Raw genomic sequence first — 18206 nt, 5'->3', positions numbered from 1 at the left:
ATTATTTATTCATTAAAAAGAACATGCAAAATGTATCAATTTGACCACTTCATTTCTCATAAAACATGGGAACTAAGTTAGAACAGGTGAACAGAAATTCTAAAGAAGCACAAATATTGTGGATACGACTTGAAAAAGTGAGATCAACCTGCTAAAAGCATGAAGTTACTTCCAAAAATGCCATAAGAAGAAAAAATAAAGGAAGTAAATATTCCTCTTACAAAAGACTGTTTAAAACAATTCAAAGGCTGAGACAGGAGGACTTCGAGTTCAAAGCTAGCCTTAGCAAAAGCAAGGTGTTAAGCAACTCAGTGAGACCCTGTCTCTAAATAAAATACAATAGGGCTGGAGGATGTGGCTCAGTGGTCAAGTGCCCTTGAGTTCAATCCCTGGTACCAAAACACACACAGGTCAAATTTTATCCTTAGCTTAAAGGAAAATTAAATGAGATTCAAGAGTGGCACACAATAAATGATCAATAATTACTATCAATGACAATCCTAACCCTCTACCAGTAGGAAATTACATAATGAAAGTCCCAGAACTCAATTTCTAATACAAACATACTTTACGAGGATGGACAAGGGAATTGACATAATTCACAAGTACTTAAAAGATGTGTTCAAGAAAAAACTTACTTGGTGAAATTTGGTTTTCCATTATATAATTCAACAAACCTAATTAGTAATATATTATTACAAAGCCAATGACTAAAGACAGTCTTGTCAAATTTGCTAAAACAGATGAAAATGGCATCAGGCAGAAATTTTAACAGTATAAATGTGTCAAATACATTTGATGCCCACAGATTTTCTAAACATTTTCTTATTATATGCCATTTTCTGATTCTCTAAAATAAGGAACATAATATTTTAAATCTTAATTGTCTCTCATGTTTTCAAAATTTAATGTAAAAATTTACCAATTTAATAACTATTTTAAAATGCCAACAATGTAAAAACTGTTGCCCTCAAGAAGCATTCAGTTGATAAAGAACAATCTCAATTAATTATTCAATGCCAAATACTGTTATCTACTGCTTACTTTAACTGAAGTACTATTCTTCTCCAACTTCTCCTTTCCATCTCTGTCGTTAGAACTCTTTCTTGTAGAAGTTGAACGCTCTCTCTCTCTTCTTTCACTGATGTGATCCCTTTCTTTTTCTCTCTTTTTATCTTTCTTATTTCTGCTGTAAGAATATTCATAAAATGTCAACTTTTAAGAAATCAGAAACATATCATATTCTTTATCCTTATCTAACACAGGGTATCGAAAATAATATATTTTAAATAAACTTGTAGTAAGTTGGTATGATAAAGTAACAAAAATAGGTCCTATAACCTGACCAATTCCACCCCTTGCCCTAATGAGTTTTTAAAAAAGACACTAGGTCATTTTTGCAGCAGCCATCCAGTGTTTACATAAAACATAATTTGGTACTACAAATATATTACTTTAATAATATTCAGGATTTATTTATCTACTGGAATAAGATAAAATAAAACCAAATACACTCAGCTCATTTGAACCAGTAAGTTCCTTATCCATGAATTCAACCCATCACAGATTTAAAATATGTGGGGCAGCAACTAAGGATGCTCAATCAGAAGGATTACAAGATCAAGTCCAACCTGGGCAACTTAGCAAAACCCAATCTCAAAATTATTTACAAAAAAAATTTCTAAAAAGGGAGGAAAAACTGCATCTGTACTAAACATTTAGACTTTTTTTTGGGGGGGGGGGCGGGTGCTGGGGACATGTGTTCTACCACTAATCTACACACAGGCCCCTACAGAATTTTCTGGTCATTGTTACCTAAAAACTACAGTATAACAACTATTTACATAGCAACTCTTATATATATGTATACAGTCTATAAGTAATTTAGAGATAAAGTTTACAAGAGGATGTGCAGATTACATGCAAATGCTATATATACTATTTTATGTTAGGATTCAGCATTCATGCATTTTGGGATCTACAGGGGGTCCTGGATGCAATACCCCAAGAATACTAAGAGACAGTGTTTGTTTATGAATCTTTTCAAAGCAATACCTGAATACGCAGGAAATAAGAAACAAGAGATAAAGATGTTGGGGCTGGGGTTGTGGCTCAGCAGTATAGCACGTTCAAGGCCCTGGGCTTGATCCTCAGCACCACATAAAAACAAATAAAATAGAGGTATTGTGTCTAACTGCAACTAAAAATAAATATTAAAAAAAAAGAATCAGAGATGTGGCTCCCGGGCAGGGCTGAGTTAACCATTAGCATTAGTATCACCTTGGAAAGTGATAAAACTGGATCCACAGCTCATTTCACATAACAGAAATAAGTTTAACTGGATTAAGTACTTTTTTTTTGGTAGTTATAGATGGACAGAATGCCTTTATTTAATTTATTTTATTTATTTTTATGTGTGCTAAGGACTGAATACATGCCAGGCAAGCACTCTGCCACTGAGCTAGAACCCCATCCCTAAAGACTTATTTTTTAAAAACAAAATTATCTAGGGATAAACATGGGTGAATTCCTTTACTGAGTAGAGGGAAATATTTTCTAAGTATTTCTCCTAAAAATTTCTTTTAAAACTCCAGGTATAAACTGGATGCAGTGGTGCATGCCTATAATTCTAGTGGCTCAGGAGGCTGAGGGAAAAAAAGGGCTTGGGGTGTTGCTCAGTAGTTAAACACACCTAGGTTCAAACCCCAATACAAAAAAAAATTAAAAGAAACCTTCAGCTATATTCAAAAGAAAAAGTAAAAAAAAAAAAAAAAGATTATTAGCAACATATATGTATTTATTTTTAAACCTAATTCTTAAAAATCAAGGGAACAATAACTTTAAGAATAAAATACTTAGGATTATAAATTTATTCATAAATTTACAGCAACAAACTTAACTGTATATCACATATCCCATAACCCATCCGATACCATTTCTGGAAATTCTTCCTACACAACAGAACCCTATAAAACATTAAGTCCAAAGTTGTTCATTATAACATTACATAGTATGAAACAAGAAAATTTCAGAAAAAACATTCTACTGTAGGCTGGTAAAATAAAACAAGAAACTAGAATATAAATCTAAGCCCATGCAATTATAAAAAGGAATGAATTCTCTCTGACTGACCAGTTTATGGAAAAACTTCCTAATAGTTAAGTGAAGTAAAATCAAGTGTACAACAATATATATTTGTTACTTAATATGAGAAAAATAAAATATATATTTTCATATCCTTGGAAGGGCATAGAGAAAAACTATTTCATTATTTATGGTGCCAGGTGAACACATGAAAGAAAGTAAGTTTTCTCATCACATAAATTTTTACATTTATTTCTGAAAGATACAAATGTATTATTCATTCAAAATATAAAATTTTAAAAACATTAAAAAGAGAGAAACATAAATCTTTTAAAAAATTTTCCCGCTTTTCTTTAGTTTTGGTACTTGTTTTCAACCTACCTCCTAGGGGATGGAGACCTAGAAGACTTCCTTTTTATGTTTTTTGACATTCTTGGTGATCTGGAAGAACTCCTGCTCCTTCTCCTCCGCCTTTCCCTAAAAGCCAAAAATGTCATTTTAAAACACAATTGAAATAAAGAGAAATTCAAAAACACAAAAGCAAAAGGGTCCTTGGTTGAACTCTCAATTGAGTAGTACTCCTCATAAGCCATTTTGTTTATTATAGTTTACTACTCTTCAGCCCCTTTAAAGGCCAGTTTAAACTCAAATACTTTATAAACGTGTTCTACCACATAATTTTAGGGTAAGTCAAATTATGAGCCATAAATTTTATAGAGGACAAAAACTTTACCCCTAAGATTTAATATCAGAAACGATGGAGAGCCTCCATAACCATGTGATATATCTAAACAATAATTTCTTGAATAGAAAAAATATTGATGATTCAGTCTCTCAAATGTCTTTCTCTGAATCTAAAACACATTTTGCCTACTAGATTCTTTATCATGCATCTAGCTCCTTGCTGCCCCACTGTGGATTATTTTGTAACAAAACAACAGGTTCTTCAAGAACTGAAGGATAAATTAGTCCGAAAAACGTAAACAAATTAGTCTCAAGCATTAGAATGTCTTCAAAAAAGTATTTAAATCACTATAAAGAAATTGCTTTTCCTCTCCAACCTCCATTTATTATTGCTGTTTTATTAATTTAAAACTAAGTACACAGGTTGCTTAAATATAGGAAAAATAGTTAAAATCTGGGATTTAAATATGGTCAACTAAGAAATACACATATTAAGTATTTATTATTAAAATTATTTTGCTTAACATTAGTAAATGATATATACATAAAATTACTTTTTATGAGTGATCCACTTAGAAACAAAGAACTTCACCATGTCCATGATCCAAGGGAAAAAACAATGTATTTATTAAATGTCAATGAATCTAATGATACCCTTTCTTAAGGAGCACTGATAATCAGAAACCACAGAGATGAAATAAATCAATCCTCTGGATTTCAATTTTTCTTTACCATCTTATATTTTTCTTTCTTTTTTTTTTTTTTAGAGAGAGAGAGAGAGAGAGAGAGAGAGAGAGAGAATATTTTTAATATTTATTTTTTAGTTCTCGGCAGACACAACATCTTTGTTGGTATGTGGTGCTGAGGATCGAACCCGGGTTGCACGCATGCCAGGCGAGCACGCTACCGCTTGAGCCACATCCCCAGCCCATTATATTTTTCATTTGTAAAATTAATGCCTACATTATTAGTGGTACATAGGGCAGATATTTTAGACAACCAAAAAAGCTCAAGAGCTTTGAGAACATTAAGTATCATTCAACCCAAGTCTGGTTTGATTGGTTTTGTTGTTGTTTTGGTACTGGGATTGAACCAAGAGGTGCTCTACCACTGAGCTACACCCTCAGCCTTTTATTTTTTTATTTTAAGACAGGATCTCAATAAAAGCTGCTGAGGCTGAACTCGAACGTGCAATCCTCCTGCCTCAGCTTTTCAAGTCGCTTAAGGAATTATAGGCATGAGCCACCATTCCCGGTCCAAGTCTGGTTTTATTCAACTAGAAATAAAAATAAATAACTCACACCTTACACAGTTGCTATGAGGATATAGAATAATACCTATAAAGTTCATTGAGTCTGACACATAGTAGGTACTCAATAAATATCTTCTTCCTTTTTAAAAAATGTCTTTTGGTGCTAGGGATTAAGCCCAGGGTCTCACACATGCTAGGCAAGCTCTCTAACACTGAATTACACCTTCAGCCCTCTTCTTCCTTTTCTTGGTTTCATCTTTATTGACAATAACTTTAAAGCATTAAAAGTTTTAAAAGTCAAATTTTTCTGGAAAAAAAATATATACAGATTAGGAGACATTCAAAAAGTCTTTTAACAATTGGTTCAATGTGCTGGAAATGTAACAATATTTCTTTTTATTTTGATCCCCATTTTAATACATATACAATTGCTTTCAACTTTATGGTTCTCAGGTACATTTTAAAAGCAGGCAATAAATTACAGAATTCTCAAATTTGCCAAGCACAAAGGAGTAATTCCAACTACTCATGAATGTGAGGCAGGAGGATCACAAATTCAAGGCCAGCCTAGGCAACTTAGATGCTGTTTAAAAAAATAAAAACTAAAAAAGGGTGGGGATCTAACTCAGTGATAAAGCACTCCTGGGTACCACCCCAGTACCACCCCCCCACACACACAAAATAAAATGCTAAAACAATCTCTACAAAGAAGGAAAAGAGTTAAAAGATACTAAAATACACAAAAGACGGCTAATTTCCTATAGTTTCCCAGTTCCTCATATTTTACAACAATGATAATAATAGTTTTCTCATGAGCCTACTCTAAGGACTAAGTAAAGGAAGACAAAAAAGTGAGACATAATACATAGCACATGGGAAAGCACCCAATAAATGCCTACAATTATCTCTAAATATTAATCAGAGGCGAATATTAAGAGAAAACTACAAAAACATTTTAAAAATAGGAAATAATATTCTTTAATTGTTTTCTATGAAAACCATCTTTAAAATTTGCTAAAAATACATAAAATATTTTTAAGAGATAGGTTAACACAAATCAGAAACTTCCAGTTATTCACAATTATGGTATTATTTAGAATAATGGATTTGGGTTTAAATAACCTTGAGGAAGGTTCTCATTTTGCAGCTGTTTCTATGGCAACCTGCTGCCGCCTGGTGGCAGTGTACTTATTAATAAATTGAGAACTTTTTTTTTGGACAGTGCTAAGGGGAAAAAAACTAACCCTTAAAATTAACAAATGAAGAATTCAAATTTAAATGTCATGCACTCAACATGAGAGGTAAAATTTAACTCACATGATGGAAAGAACTAACAATCATTTTGCATATTAAAATTCCCCATGACATTCTTAAGAAAGGCGCCTAAGAGGTCAATTCTTCTATTTCTTTTCTTTTTTTTTTTAATATTTTTTAAATTGTAGATGGACATGATATCTTTATTTTGATTTATTTTTATGTGGTGCTAAGGATCGAATCCAGTGCCTCACGTGTATTAAGCAAGTGCTCTACCACTGAGGCACAACTCCCTACTCCTCTATTTCTTAATACCTTCCCTGATATTCTACCTTCTAAGAAAATAACAACACTGATAATAATTAGCTGGGCTAAAAATAGTATACTTCGAAATTTAGCTAAAACTAAATAATCTTGCAGAATATCATCTCTTCCTCCTCACAGGCTCAACACTGTGGCAATTCACAGAGAAAACATTTACTTTCCAATTACAAGAAAATGTTCTGCCCTTACTGTACTGGTTCTACTTGTATACAATAACCTTTCCCCCCTCAGTTAAACACTTATGTTTTAATTTGTTATCAGTAAACCCTTGACCAAAAAATTCAGACATTATCAAACCTGCTGGAACTACGAGATCTTCTTGATGCATTATAACTTCTGGGTGGTGTTCGGGATTTTTTATCCTTCTTTCTTTTTTCATCTATTTCTTTGGATCTGTCCTTTTCTCGTTCTTTCTCTTTGTCCTGGTCCTTTTCTTTCTCTTTGTCTCGCTCCTTTTCATGCTCTTTTTCTCTGTCTCTCTCTTTTTCCTTTTCTTTGTCCTTTTCCCGGTCCTTTTCTCGATCTTTGTCCCGGTCTTTGTTTTTCCCCCGTTCCTTTTCTTTTTCACGCTCTTTTTCCCTTTCTCTCTCTTTTTCCCTTTCCTTTTCTCTATCCTTCTCTTTCACTCTTTCCTTTTCCTTGATCTTTTCTCGAGTATCTTTTCTCTTGTCCCTTGAAAAATAAGCAAAAATAAATAAATGTATAACTAAAAAAATTCTACCCCCCCCAAAAGACATCCCTCCCTCTTTCCTCAACAATTACCAACACAAAACAATTTACAATGGCTCAAGACATTATATATGCATTTCTATATAATCCAGTGTACATGAAGCTGCAAAACGAAGTGATTACCAGGCTGAGTTGAGTAGTTTGGAAACCTCATGAGTCAGTGGCAATCAATATTAATCCTAGATTACTAAAACAATCAGAAAAAGAGTTTTATTTCTCATCCAAAGCCTAAATCACAGCAGAAAAGCCAATAATAAAACCAATGAAAAGATTATCCCTAATTTTTCTAAAACTCACCGAGAACGTGAACGACTCCTTGACTTCCGTCTTTCCCTTGATTTAGAGCGTTTTTTATGTGGGCTCTTAGATCTACGTCTATCTTTCTGTCTTGAACGGGATCTGTTATGGGATCTACTCCTGAAGAAATAAATTATTAAAAATCAAAACTTATTGTTAGAATTTCATTTTTTAAAAAAAGTCTTTCAAAATAAGAGAATTTAAAAATCCATCTTAACTCTATTTATCAACTTTTAAAAATTCTTTCTTATATAATGCTTTGGTTACATTACCAGAAAGAGTTTACTTATTTGAAACTTTACCAGATATTTCACTGTCTAGAACACAAGTTGATATTTTCCGGTATGGCTTTCTTTTGCAACAAATTATTACATGCCATGCCACAAATTAACAAAGAAGATTTTAAGAAGATTTTTCCCATCGTCCAAGTTTTCACACCAAAAACTGTCTTTCACTTGACTGTTACCTGGTTATGACACCTTGATGGGGAGTAGTGGTTATATGGTTCACTTCTACAAATTGTGTACTATTTATCATAATAAACATTAAGAGAATATGTACAAGGAAACAAACTGGAGAGTGGATGTGACAGGAAAACAAAAATCATTTTGCATGAGGTAAAACTACATAAAATCAAAATATTAGATTTGTGTTGCCTCTGTGTTAAAGCTGTAAACTATGACCACAGCTATTAAAAGAATGGAATTAAATTAAATTAATGGAATTCTTCCAAGGAAAAATACCTGTTATTTCAATTTTGATTAGTCCCTCTTTCCCCACTGAAATAACTGTATTTTTAAATACTTTTTTTCCCCACAATGAGCTAATTCAGGCACTATTTATTAAAATACAACAAAACAGATGCACTCAACTTAAAATAACAAAGTGATAAGACTCACCAGCTTTGAAGTCTGACAATCTGGCTCTAAAGCACAACTCTGCCACACACTAGCTGGCAGAGAACTAGCAAGTCACTAACCTCTCTAACTCTGCATTTCTTCATCTATAAAGTGGAATCAGAATCACACTTATTTACCTATCATGAGGATTAATTAGATGATGTATGTAAAACTGACTTGCAGTCTCTGGCACAGAGTAAACACTTATCTCAATTCTTGGTATTATTATAGCCATCATAAAAAATAACACAGTTTAACATAAATGTAAACTTTAAATCTTTATTTATTCCAAGGAGGTCAAATGAACTTCCACAAGTACACTGTACATAATATACACAAATATCTATAAGAGAAATATATAGTTAAATGGTCATGCTTGGGGCATGCTATAAAACCAGAAACAACTCCAGTTCCGTTACTAATATATTTTTCAGTTAGTCCAATTGTTTTGGATTTTTTTCCCCTCAGCACTGGGGATTGAGCCCAGTGGTACTCTACCACCAAGCTACCTCCACAGCCCATTTTGTGTTTGAGATGTGGTCTTGCTAAAAATGTTGAGTCAGCCTCAAACTCAAAATCCTCCTGCCTCAGCTTCCTAGGTAGCTGGGATTATTGGTATGCACCACCCTCACCATGCTCTTACAGCTAATTTTTAACTGCTCATCTATTATACAGCTGTAAAGATAATGCACCTGAGGAAAGAAAATAATTTTTAAAAATGCATCTGTCTTTATAACATTTTTTTAATACAATAAGATAATTCTGAGTTCGCTGAAGTATTTACCACTAAAAACCTAAGAGACATGAAGGTCAAGTAGCAGGTATTAAGGCAGATTTAAAAGTTAGAGCATTCTTAGTCCATTTACAGATGTTCACATTGTTTCTATGTACTCAGTAAAAAAGCTTGAGACTATTCTAATTAACCTTGCTAAAAATATAAACAATTCTTTTGTTTCCTCAAAGCAGTATTTTTCAAAAATAATTAAGCAAGGAAACTTGTTTTAAAAAATTAAGGGTAGCCCTAATAAATTTAGTTAGTAATAAAGAACTGATCACTTGGTTTCTTATCCTGTAGGTTCTGAGAGCTCACGTCACTGCTGAGGAGTAATTATTATACTTTAATTTTGACATTAAATCTTTTCAGGTCTATCCCACCCTCTAGTACGTTTTTTAATTAAGAATACTAAAACATTCAAGAGTAGGTCTAATCCAACCAAAGACAAACACTTATTAGTTAATTTTTTAAATAATTTACAAAATTATATTTTAAAATTAAATTGTAAATAAATAGCAACTTACCCTCACGCTGTATCAAAGTTCCTTTGTAAATCAGTTCTTTTCCATTAAAACATTACAAAATGTCTTATAGTTCCTATGCTGGTCTGTAAAGGTTACTTAACTTAAAAACATAACAATTCTTGGGCTGGGGTTGTGGCTCAGCAGTTGAGTACTTGCCTCGTATGTGTGAGGCACTGGGTTCAATCCTCAACACCACAAAAAAATAAATGAACAAAATAAAGGTATCTGTTCATCTACAACTAAAAAAAAATTTTTTTAAAAAAAAACAATTCTAGTACTACCTACGTTTTCTAATGTTATCTATATAAATAAAAAATGTAAAAAGGTATACTCATACGTTTGCTGGTGGGACTGCAAACTGGTGCAACCACTATGGAAAGCAGTATGGAGATTCCTCAGAAAACTTGGTTGGAACCCCCGTTTCACACAGCTATCCCACTCCTTGGTTTATACCCAAAGCAGCATAATGCAGTAGTGACACAGCAACATCAATGTGTATAGCAGCTCAATTCACAATAGCAAAACTATGGAACCAACCCAGGTGCCCTTTAATAGATGAAGGGATAAAGAAAATGTGGTATATATACACAATGGACTATGACTCAGCCTTAAAGAAGAATGAAATTAAGGCATTTGCCTGTAAATGGATGGATCTGGAGAATATCATGTTAAGCAAAATAAGCCAATCCCAAAGAACCAAAGGCGGAATGCTTTCTCTAACATACAAATGCCAATTCACAATAAGAGAGGTGGGGTGGGGGGGGTTAGGGAAGAATAGAGGCACTTTGGATTAGACAGAGGGGAGTGAGGGGAGGGGAAGGGGTATGAAAGATAGTAGAATGAATCAGACATTATTACCCTATGTATATATGTGACTATACAACCAGTATGATTCTACATGATGTACAACCAGAAAAATAAGAAATTATACTCTATTTATGTATGATGTGTCAAAATGCATTCTATTGTCATGTATAACTAATTAGAATTTTTTTTAAAGTATCAAAATTTGGACAAAGTAGAAACACTTTTCCCAAATCCTAGCTAGGGATACAATGACAAGAAACCCATTCCTCTTGTTTACAATAATACAGGGAAGGAACAGAGAAAGGGGAGATATTGGGGGTTAAGCACAACTCTCACTTAAGTTGACACATCATAATTGTACATATCTGTGGGGTACTGTGTGACAATTCAATACATGTATAAAATGTGCAGTGATCAAATCAGCTTAATTTAGTATTTCCATCTCCTTAAACATTAATCATTTATTTGTTCTGGGAATGTATAAACTCCTCTCTTCTAGTTCTTTGTAAAATATGTACTGAACTGTTAGGAACTACAATCATTCTACCATGTTATAGAACATGAGCAGTATTTTGGCACGTATTATCCAACTTCCTCCCATATCCCTCCACCATTTAATAACCAGATGTCTGCTTTTATGAAAGCAAATTTAAGCTCCTTAATGTGAGTAGTATTTGTCTTTCTATGCCTCGGAAAGCATAGTTCTAGAAGCATCTGAAGAACAGGTGGGCCCATAAGCAAAACCTGAGGATACCAGCTCCCACTGGCAGAGGAGGGAAAGCCAAAAAAAAACCTTCTCTGACTCCTGGGGATTAAGGGGACTTCTTCCAACTTCCAAGTCAACATCCTAAAGTCATATGTTTTTCAGTAAGATGTTTTCCATTCCTTTAAAAAGAATAGAGAACTTGTCCTCTTTTGTATGTTTATGAGCTTTGTCAAAGCTGTGCATGTCTACATGAACATGTGAAAGTAGGATATGCTGACCACACACACACATACACACAAAAAACACACACACACACACAGCAAGAGCTACTAATTTCCACTGCTACACAGACAGATCTACTAGAAAATAACTCTCATGAATATCAAGAACAAGAATTCACAAACTTCATAGACTGGATGATACCCTTGGAGGGGGGACTAATTAAATACATAGTACTTAAAATTAAAACCTTACAGTGAACAATGGATAAAGTGGATTGCTCAATTATTTGCCCAATTTCAAAAAGCACATATAGCTTCACATAGATTATCAAGGAAGCCACACGATGTTAATCATGGAGGTAAGCTTGCTCTCATATCAACCCCTCAAAATAAGATTCTCTTTTTCCTAAGTACAGTTATTAATTTTCACACAATTTTATATTTCCTTGCTATTCTTTATCCTCACCCGATCCTGTCAACACACAGGAATGTCCACTCTTGCACCACTGCTACTCCAACTCCACCTTCTGCTGCATTGACTTATTTCTTACACATGAAAACAACTCTTTTTATTTGATTCTGAATTTGCCTAACTACATCATCTTGTTGACACTGAAACAATATTTCAAAGAGATTTTGCAAACTGATTTAGTAGAGACCTATATAACACTAAAAGGGCTAGAAGTATGAGTACTAGAAACAAAAAAAGAATAGTCTACTTTCCTTTATCATTCACTGAATCTCTGTGATCATCATAGAAAAATTCAACTGGGCATGCTGGTGAGACTCAACACACTGGTTTCTTTCCTTTCTTCCCCTCAATCCCTCTGCCTTCTCTAATACTGCCACATCACACACACACACACACACTTTCCCCCCTTCCTGAAGACATAAACATCATGACATGCAATTAGGATCAAATATATATATATATATATATATATATATTTTGAAATGTTTTTAAGGTATGGAGGGGACTTTTTGAAATGGGAAAGTGTATATATATATATAAATTTCATATATATATATATATATATATACACATTTCAAAAAGTTCCCTCCATATGTGTGTATATATATATACACATATACATACATTCAGAAACATATACACATATGTATATATATATACACTTTCCCATTTCAAAAAGTACCCCCTACATGTGTGTATATATATATATACATATACATATATATATATACACTTTCCCATTTCAAAAAGTCCCCTCCACACCTTAAAAACAATAAAATGTATCACTTTAGAGATGATTCTTAAGGTACTTGCAGTCAAGATGGTATTCCGAGTTTATATTTTGAGATCTCCTTTCCAAACACAAAGCAATAACAGACAAGAGAAAACAAAATGCCAAAAGTATAATCAAAAATAGGGAAAAAACAAACAGTGCTTCAGGACAAGACAACTTCCAAAATGAGACTGCAAGTTACTCTGGGGTTTCAGCTCCAAAAGTGGTCAGAGGACGGCTCTTGTCACCACGAGTACCAAAAACTTAAGGTGCTCCATTTGAAACATGGTACTTAAGAGACAGGAAATTGCTTGAAACCAAGATCTGGGGTGTTGTTCCCCAGACCTGGAGTGGACTGGGAAAAGAAAACAAAAAAGCCGCAACTTGAACAATATTTTCAGCATAACCACTAAATACGTTCCCTTTTTTCAAAAGAACAAAAAGTTTCTGCCACTTCTGTGTAAAGAATACACTTAGAAATCTATCAAGTTAGCATCTTTAGATAGAAAACCAACTTCTAAAATGGAAAATTAGCTTAACTATTAAAACTTAACTACAGTCTTATAAGCAGAGCAATATTTATTAATAATCATTAAAACTTTCTAAATTCTGGCATTTTGATAAAAATCCATAAAATCTTAACTATTTTAAATAAGAAACTGAAATAAAATATGAAAGTAGAAATTCTCACCTGTGTTTTGACTGTGATCTTTTCCTTCTAGAATGGGATTTTGAGCTAGACCTGGACTTTGAGCGAGTGTGGGAACGAGATCGACCGCCTTTTCTTTCATTGCTCTTTCCAGACTCTGGGAGGAAAAAACCACTTTGCAGTGTAAGCTCAGAACAATTAAAGATCCCAGTTAATAATTAGGCACAAGTGGAATGTACCACATATAGTGCAAGGGGCCTACTCTCTGTACATCCTCCTCCTGTGCAATTATCCTTCAGAAACATCCAAGAAAGTCATTGCATAAACTCGTTGAGTGCAGCCACCCTGCAGCAGTACATATAAACCAGATGATTATAAACAGCTGTTCGTAATATTTTGTTGCTGCCATAACGTACGATTAAAACATGTCTGTAATTCCTATGACAGTGATTTTAAGTCCTTTCTGTTTATTTTGCTAGAATCGAAGTTTAAATTGCAAGTGTTAATTTAGAAAATCCACTCAAAGGTTAAACACCTAGACATTTTTAGACTGGATTTTAAAATCATTTTATTAAGCAACACAAAGTTTGAATAAGTGTTCCTTCACCCCGCTAAAACAGTTTTCTGTATTTTTTCTAAATCATGGGCTCTCTTTTCTAGGTTTAAAACTAGAACTTTATAGCAAACCCTGCTTAACATTTTGAATATATTTACCCTTTTCTTTTTGGCTTCATAATAACACTTATACTTTCCTTCAGGAAATCATTCTGAACACTGGTTTTCCTATTAAAAAATAAAGAGCTAATAAACTCAGGCTAATGTGCCTTGATACAGCATTATGGGAAAAAAGACAAAATTTGTGTTAAGTTGTTCTTTGAGTAAGCCACTTACTATTTTTTGAGTTTCAGTCTTCTTATTGGTAAAAATGAAGGGACTGAACAATGTAATTATTTCTAAAATTCCTTCAGGTTCTAAGATTCTATGATCTTTAAGCGATGACCTATGTAACAACGCTATGGCCTTACCTGGTTCAATAGCTGCTGAGATAAATGACTGAGCCTCTCGTACCCGCTTCATTACTTCTTCTAACTCCTTAGCTGCAGCCTGAGGTGTCATCTCAGGGGGTTTTACTATTGCATTGTTGGAGTGATTTATTCTAAATTAAAAATATTAGCATATCACAAATACACACCATATTTTATAAACACTAAACAAATGTTTATATGATAACTTACTGATGAGTCTAAGGACTTCTAAGAAGCACATTAAAATTATATAGCTAAATACAAAATAAACAAAAACAACCTCAAAAGTTTGATTCATCTCTCATCCCCACCTTCAGTCACCTCTTGCCAAAAAAGCTATAAGCAAGGAAAAACAAAAATACTAAACCCTAGCTGACTTCTTTTAATACAGAATAAATATTTTCCATATGGTTTAGAATTATAAACACTGATACCAATGTTAAATCATTTCTATTCTTACATTAGGAGATTTTGTTGATAAACTGTGCTCCCTGGTAGGATAAAGGGAAAGCTGTATATAATGTGCACCATTTTAGTCAACCCTATTCCTTCCTTGGTTGAGTCACTCTGACACCTTCGAATGTGGGAGGTGTCTGATAAAACTTCCCCTATTAGGTGAGAATGGCTTCTCTGATGCACACAATGAATGGGATTTGTCTGCTTCCTTCTATTTATCCCTTTTCCACACTGAGATAATTAGATCCCACTAAAAACCGTTATTTATCCTTCAACAGTTAAACCCTGATCAAATTGTATAACTAGAACAATCACCTATTAAATCAGACAAAACTATGTTTGACTTAATAATCTAACTGAAACAGAATATCTGATCTTAAGTATCTGAAAGGCTACATCAATTTTTTTACAAACAAGGATATGAGCAAACCTTAAAAATCCAATGTCTCATTTAAAACATTTCTGGGTACTTGATATTACTTTCTTCCTGGGATTTAGAATTTACTGAAATTCATATTACCAGAAGTAGAGTGGTACAGCCCACATGTTGAATTGCCCATTAGTCTAGAGTCATATTATAAAACCAATAAAATAATTTTAAAACTGATAAAGACTTAGAACTTTTATGTGGGGTATGTAAATAATGTTAAGTAAACTAGACCTTAAAAAATAGAAAATGAGAAATATGATTCCAAATACAACTTTAGGATTTTAAAGGCTAAAATGGCATGTATTTCATTTATACTTAACACAGTCTTCCTTTCCACAAATTGCCAATTACTATTAAAAAGAAAAAAAAAAAGCCTTAATTACATCAAATATACTTTAAAATTTTTTAAATCATTAAAATTTCTTGTTTAGGATTTCTTACTTCAGTGGCCTGTCTCCAAACATAACTCCATTAAAAGCAAGGGCCCTTGGTACAGAATTTTGGTCTGCAAATTCCACAAAAGCAAACCGAGTTGGCTGAGTCTCATCACCTGCCATCCGCACAAACTTCACTTCTCCAACTTGTTTAAAAAATTCAAGTAGTTGATCAGCTGTTGTTGTCTGAGGAAACAAAGTGACAGTTTTAACAGAGCTATTATTTTATGATTTTTTATTTATATGCGGTGCTGAGACTCAAACCCAGTGGCCTCACACACGCTAGGCAAGTGCTCTACCACTGAGTCACAATCCCAGCCCAATCAATATGATTTTTAAGAGGGGGAAAAAAGAACTATTGCCCTCTGTTTCTTCTTAAATTAGTTACCTGGGAATTCAAATTTCCAACATAGACTGTTCTCCTAATTTCATCAATTTTAGAAGGATCTACATTTCCCATAAGTGGTGGCTGTGGTATCTCTCCAAGTGTTGCAATATTGGGGTCTAGTGCTGCTGCTGGTATAGCTCCCAAACTGCTAAGTGAAACACCAAGCTGTAAGAAGACAAAACAAAAAAAAAAAAAAAAAAAAAAAAAAAAAAAAAAAACCAAGAGAACATAATTTCTATTAGTATTCCAAATTACAATTCTCTAATCTTGACAAGAATGGATCAACTCAAAAAGACTAGAAGGAGACTAAAGACTCCTAACTTTCTGAATTATTAAGACAGGGAAATCATATTAATTTTGAACCTAACTGAAATATAACCAATTTCTTAACTATCTGGGAATTTTAACTACCTTTAAACTTAATACTAAAAATGAATAGTTGGTTCTCAATAGTCAAAGTAGTTATACCCTATAAAGTTTCTATAAATAATGAATTATTACTGGATTATTGAACCATGTTCCTAAGGAAAATAAAAGATTAAGTTCCTAGGAGCCTCTGACCATAACACACTCATCATCACTAATAAATACATAATTTTGTTTTATATGTTTGTTTGAAGGCACCTGAGTTAATGTGTTGATTCATTAATACTGATCTCATGGGGCTGGGGATGTAACTCAGTGGTAGAGCGCTTGTCTCACACATATGAGGCACTAGATTCAATCCTCAGCACCACAAGTAAATAGATATTGTGTCCGTAAAAATAGATATATTTTAAGAGAGAGAGAGAGAAAAAGACTAAACTCATGATTAGCAACTCAACAAATCAGAAACTTATGTAACACACATTTTCTTCATAAGGTACATCACAATTTACCTAAGCATTTACTATTTAGGACTTGGCTTCGGGACCTATCTAAATAGCAAAATCATCAACAAAAGGCACACAAAATTTTTAAATGTGGCACCAAAAAATTGCAAAAGTATGCTTGTTTATAGCATGAGTGCCAAAACAAAAAGGCAGTGTCACCTTGCTTGACATAATCTGGGAATATGTACATCAGGCAACTCATATTTCTCATCACCTTGTATATCTGAAAATGACCACAAAAGCACTGCAAATATGATTTTGAGGTTTCAAAAAAACTACTTAGTAAGTGAATTCACAAATAATAAGGATTAACTGTATGCTGGTCATTAAAAAACACTGTGTAAGTTCCTAATCATCAACAATTATCACAGCATCACATTTTGCTGAGTTATTAACTTAATTCTCATACCAACCTTAAGAGGTAGGCATTACTATTATGTCAATTTCACAGGTCTTTAAAAAAAAACCCAGAAACTTGGAGAAATTAATTTGCCCAAAATTTCTAGGCTACCAAGTGGTAAAGGCAGGGTCCCAGTATGGATAACCTCAAATTGAAACAGAAAAATTTACCTAAGCAAAAATCTAAAATAGTAAGTTCTTGCTTATCCTATGGTTAAAGCAAAACGAATACATTTTGTTCTTGGTGGGGTAGGGGGCAGTAGTAATGGGGACTAAAACCAAGGGTGCTCTAGCTCTACCATTGCCCTATCTCGCCAGTCCATTTTGAATTTCATTTTGAAACAGAATTTCACTAATTGCTAAGGCTGGCCTCAAACTTGTGACATACTCCTCGCTTCACACTCCTCAGTGGCTAGGAATACAAATAACTGTCTAATCTCTTTATCCAACAGATTATACAGTTCAATATTCACTCCTTTCATAAGAAGGTACTTACTTATGTATAGTTCAATACTTACAGTAGTCAAGGGATTAGGAGTTGGTATGGGAAGCAATCCTGCACCAGGCATCAGACTTGTCATAGTTGGAGCAGGAGCCAATAAAGAGAGTGCTTTCGATTCCTCTGGGATTTTACCTGCAGAGGCAAGTTCCAAACATTACCGAGAGCAGAAACACCACACCAACTTTACACTATGATTTTACAATTACCCTTGCACTTAAAAAATAATAATAATAAATGAATCTATCTATCAG

The 18206-nt window shown here is 33.5% G+C and overlaps 1 protein-coding gene across 4 annotated transcripts in view; it reads right to left on the bottom strand.

Moving 5' to 3' along the window:
• Srek1 (splicing regulatory glutamic acid and lysine rich protein 1) overlaps positions 1-18206 on the bottom strand; it is a 36806-nt gene that overhangs the window by 5031 nt on the left and 13569 nt on the right. For 3 of the 4 annotated variants that reach the window (XM_026390817.2, XM_026390819.2, XM_026390818.2), the window contains exons 3-11: positions 17972-18087; positions 16183-16347; positions 15802-15980; positions 14475-14605; positions 13492-13606; positions 7625-7744; positions 6896-7270; positions 3466-3561; positions 1045-1189 (exon numbers count right to left, since the gene is read on the bottom strand). In XM_026390817.2, coding sequence (XP_026246602.1) covers positions 1045-1189; positions 3466-3561; positions 6896-7270; positions 7625-7744; positions 13492-13606; positions 14475-14605; positions 15802-15980; positions 16183-16347; positions 17972-18087 — 1442 coding nt within the window. The remainder of the gene's footprint in view (positions 1-1044; positions 1190-3465; positions 3562-6895; positions 7271-7624; positions 7745-13491; positions 13607-14474; positions 14606-15801; positions 15981-16182; positions 16348-17971; positions 18088-18206) is intronic. The other variant, XM_077800351.1, reaches the window with a different exon arrangement.

The sequence above is a fragment of the Urocitellus parryii genome, chromosome 1 (assembly GCF_045843805.1).
Source record: "Urocitellus parryii isolate mUroPar1 chromosome 1, mUroPar1.hap1, whole genome shotgun sequence".
Taxonomy (NCBI): Eukaryota; Metazoa; Chordata; class Mammalia; order Rodentia; family Sciuridae; genus Urocitellus; species Urocitellus parryii.
This window is presented reverse-complemented; position numbering and strand designations above follow the sequence as displayed.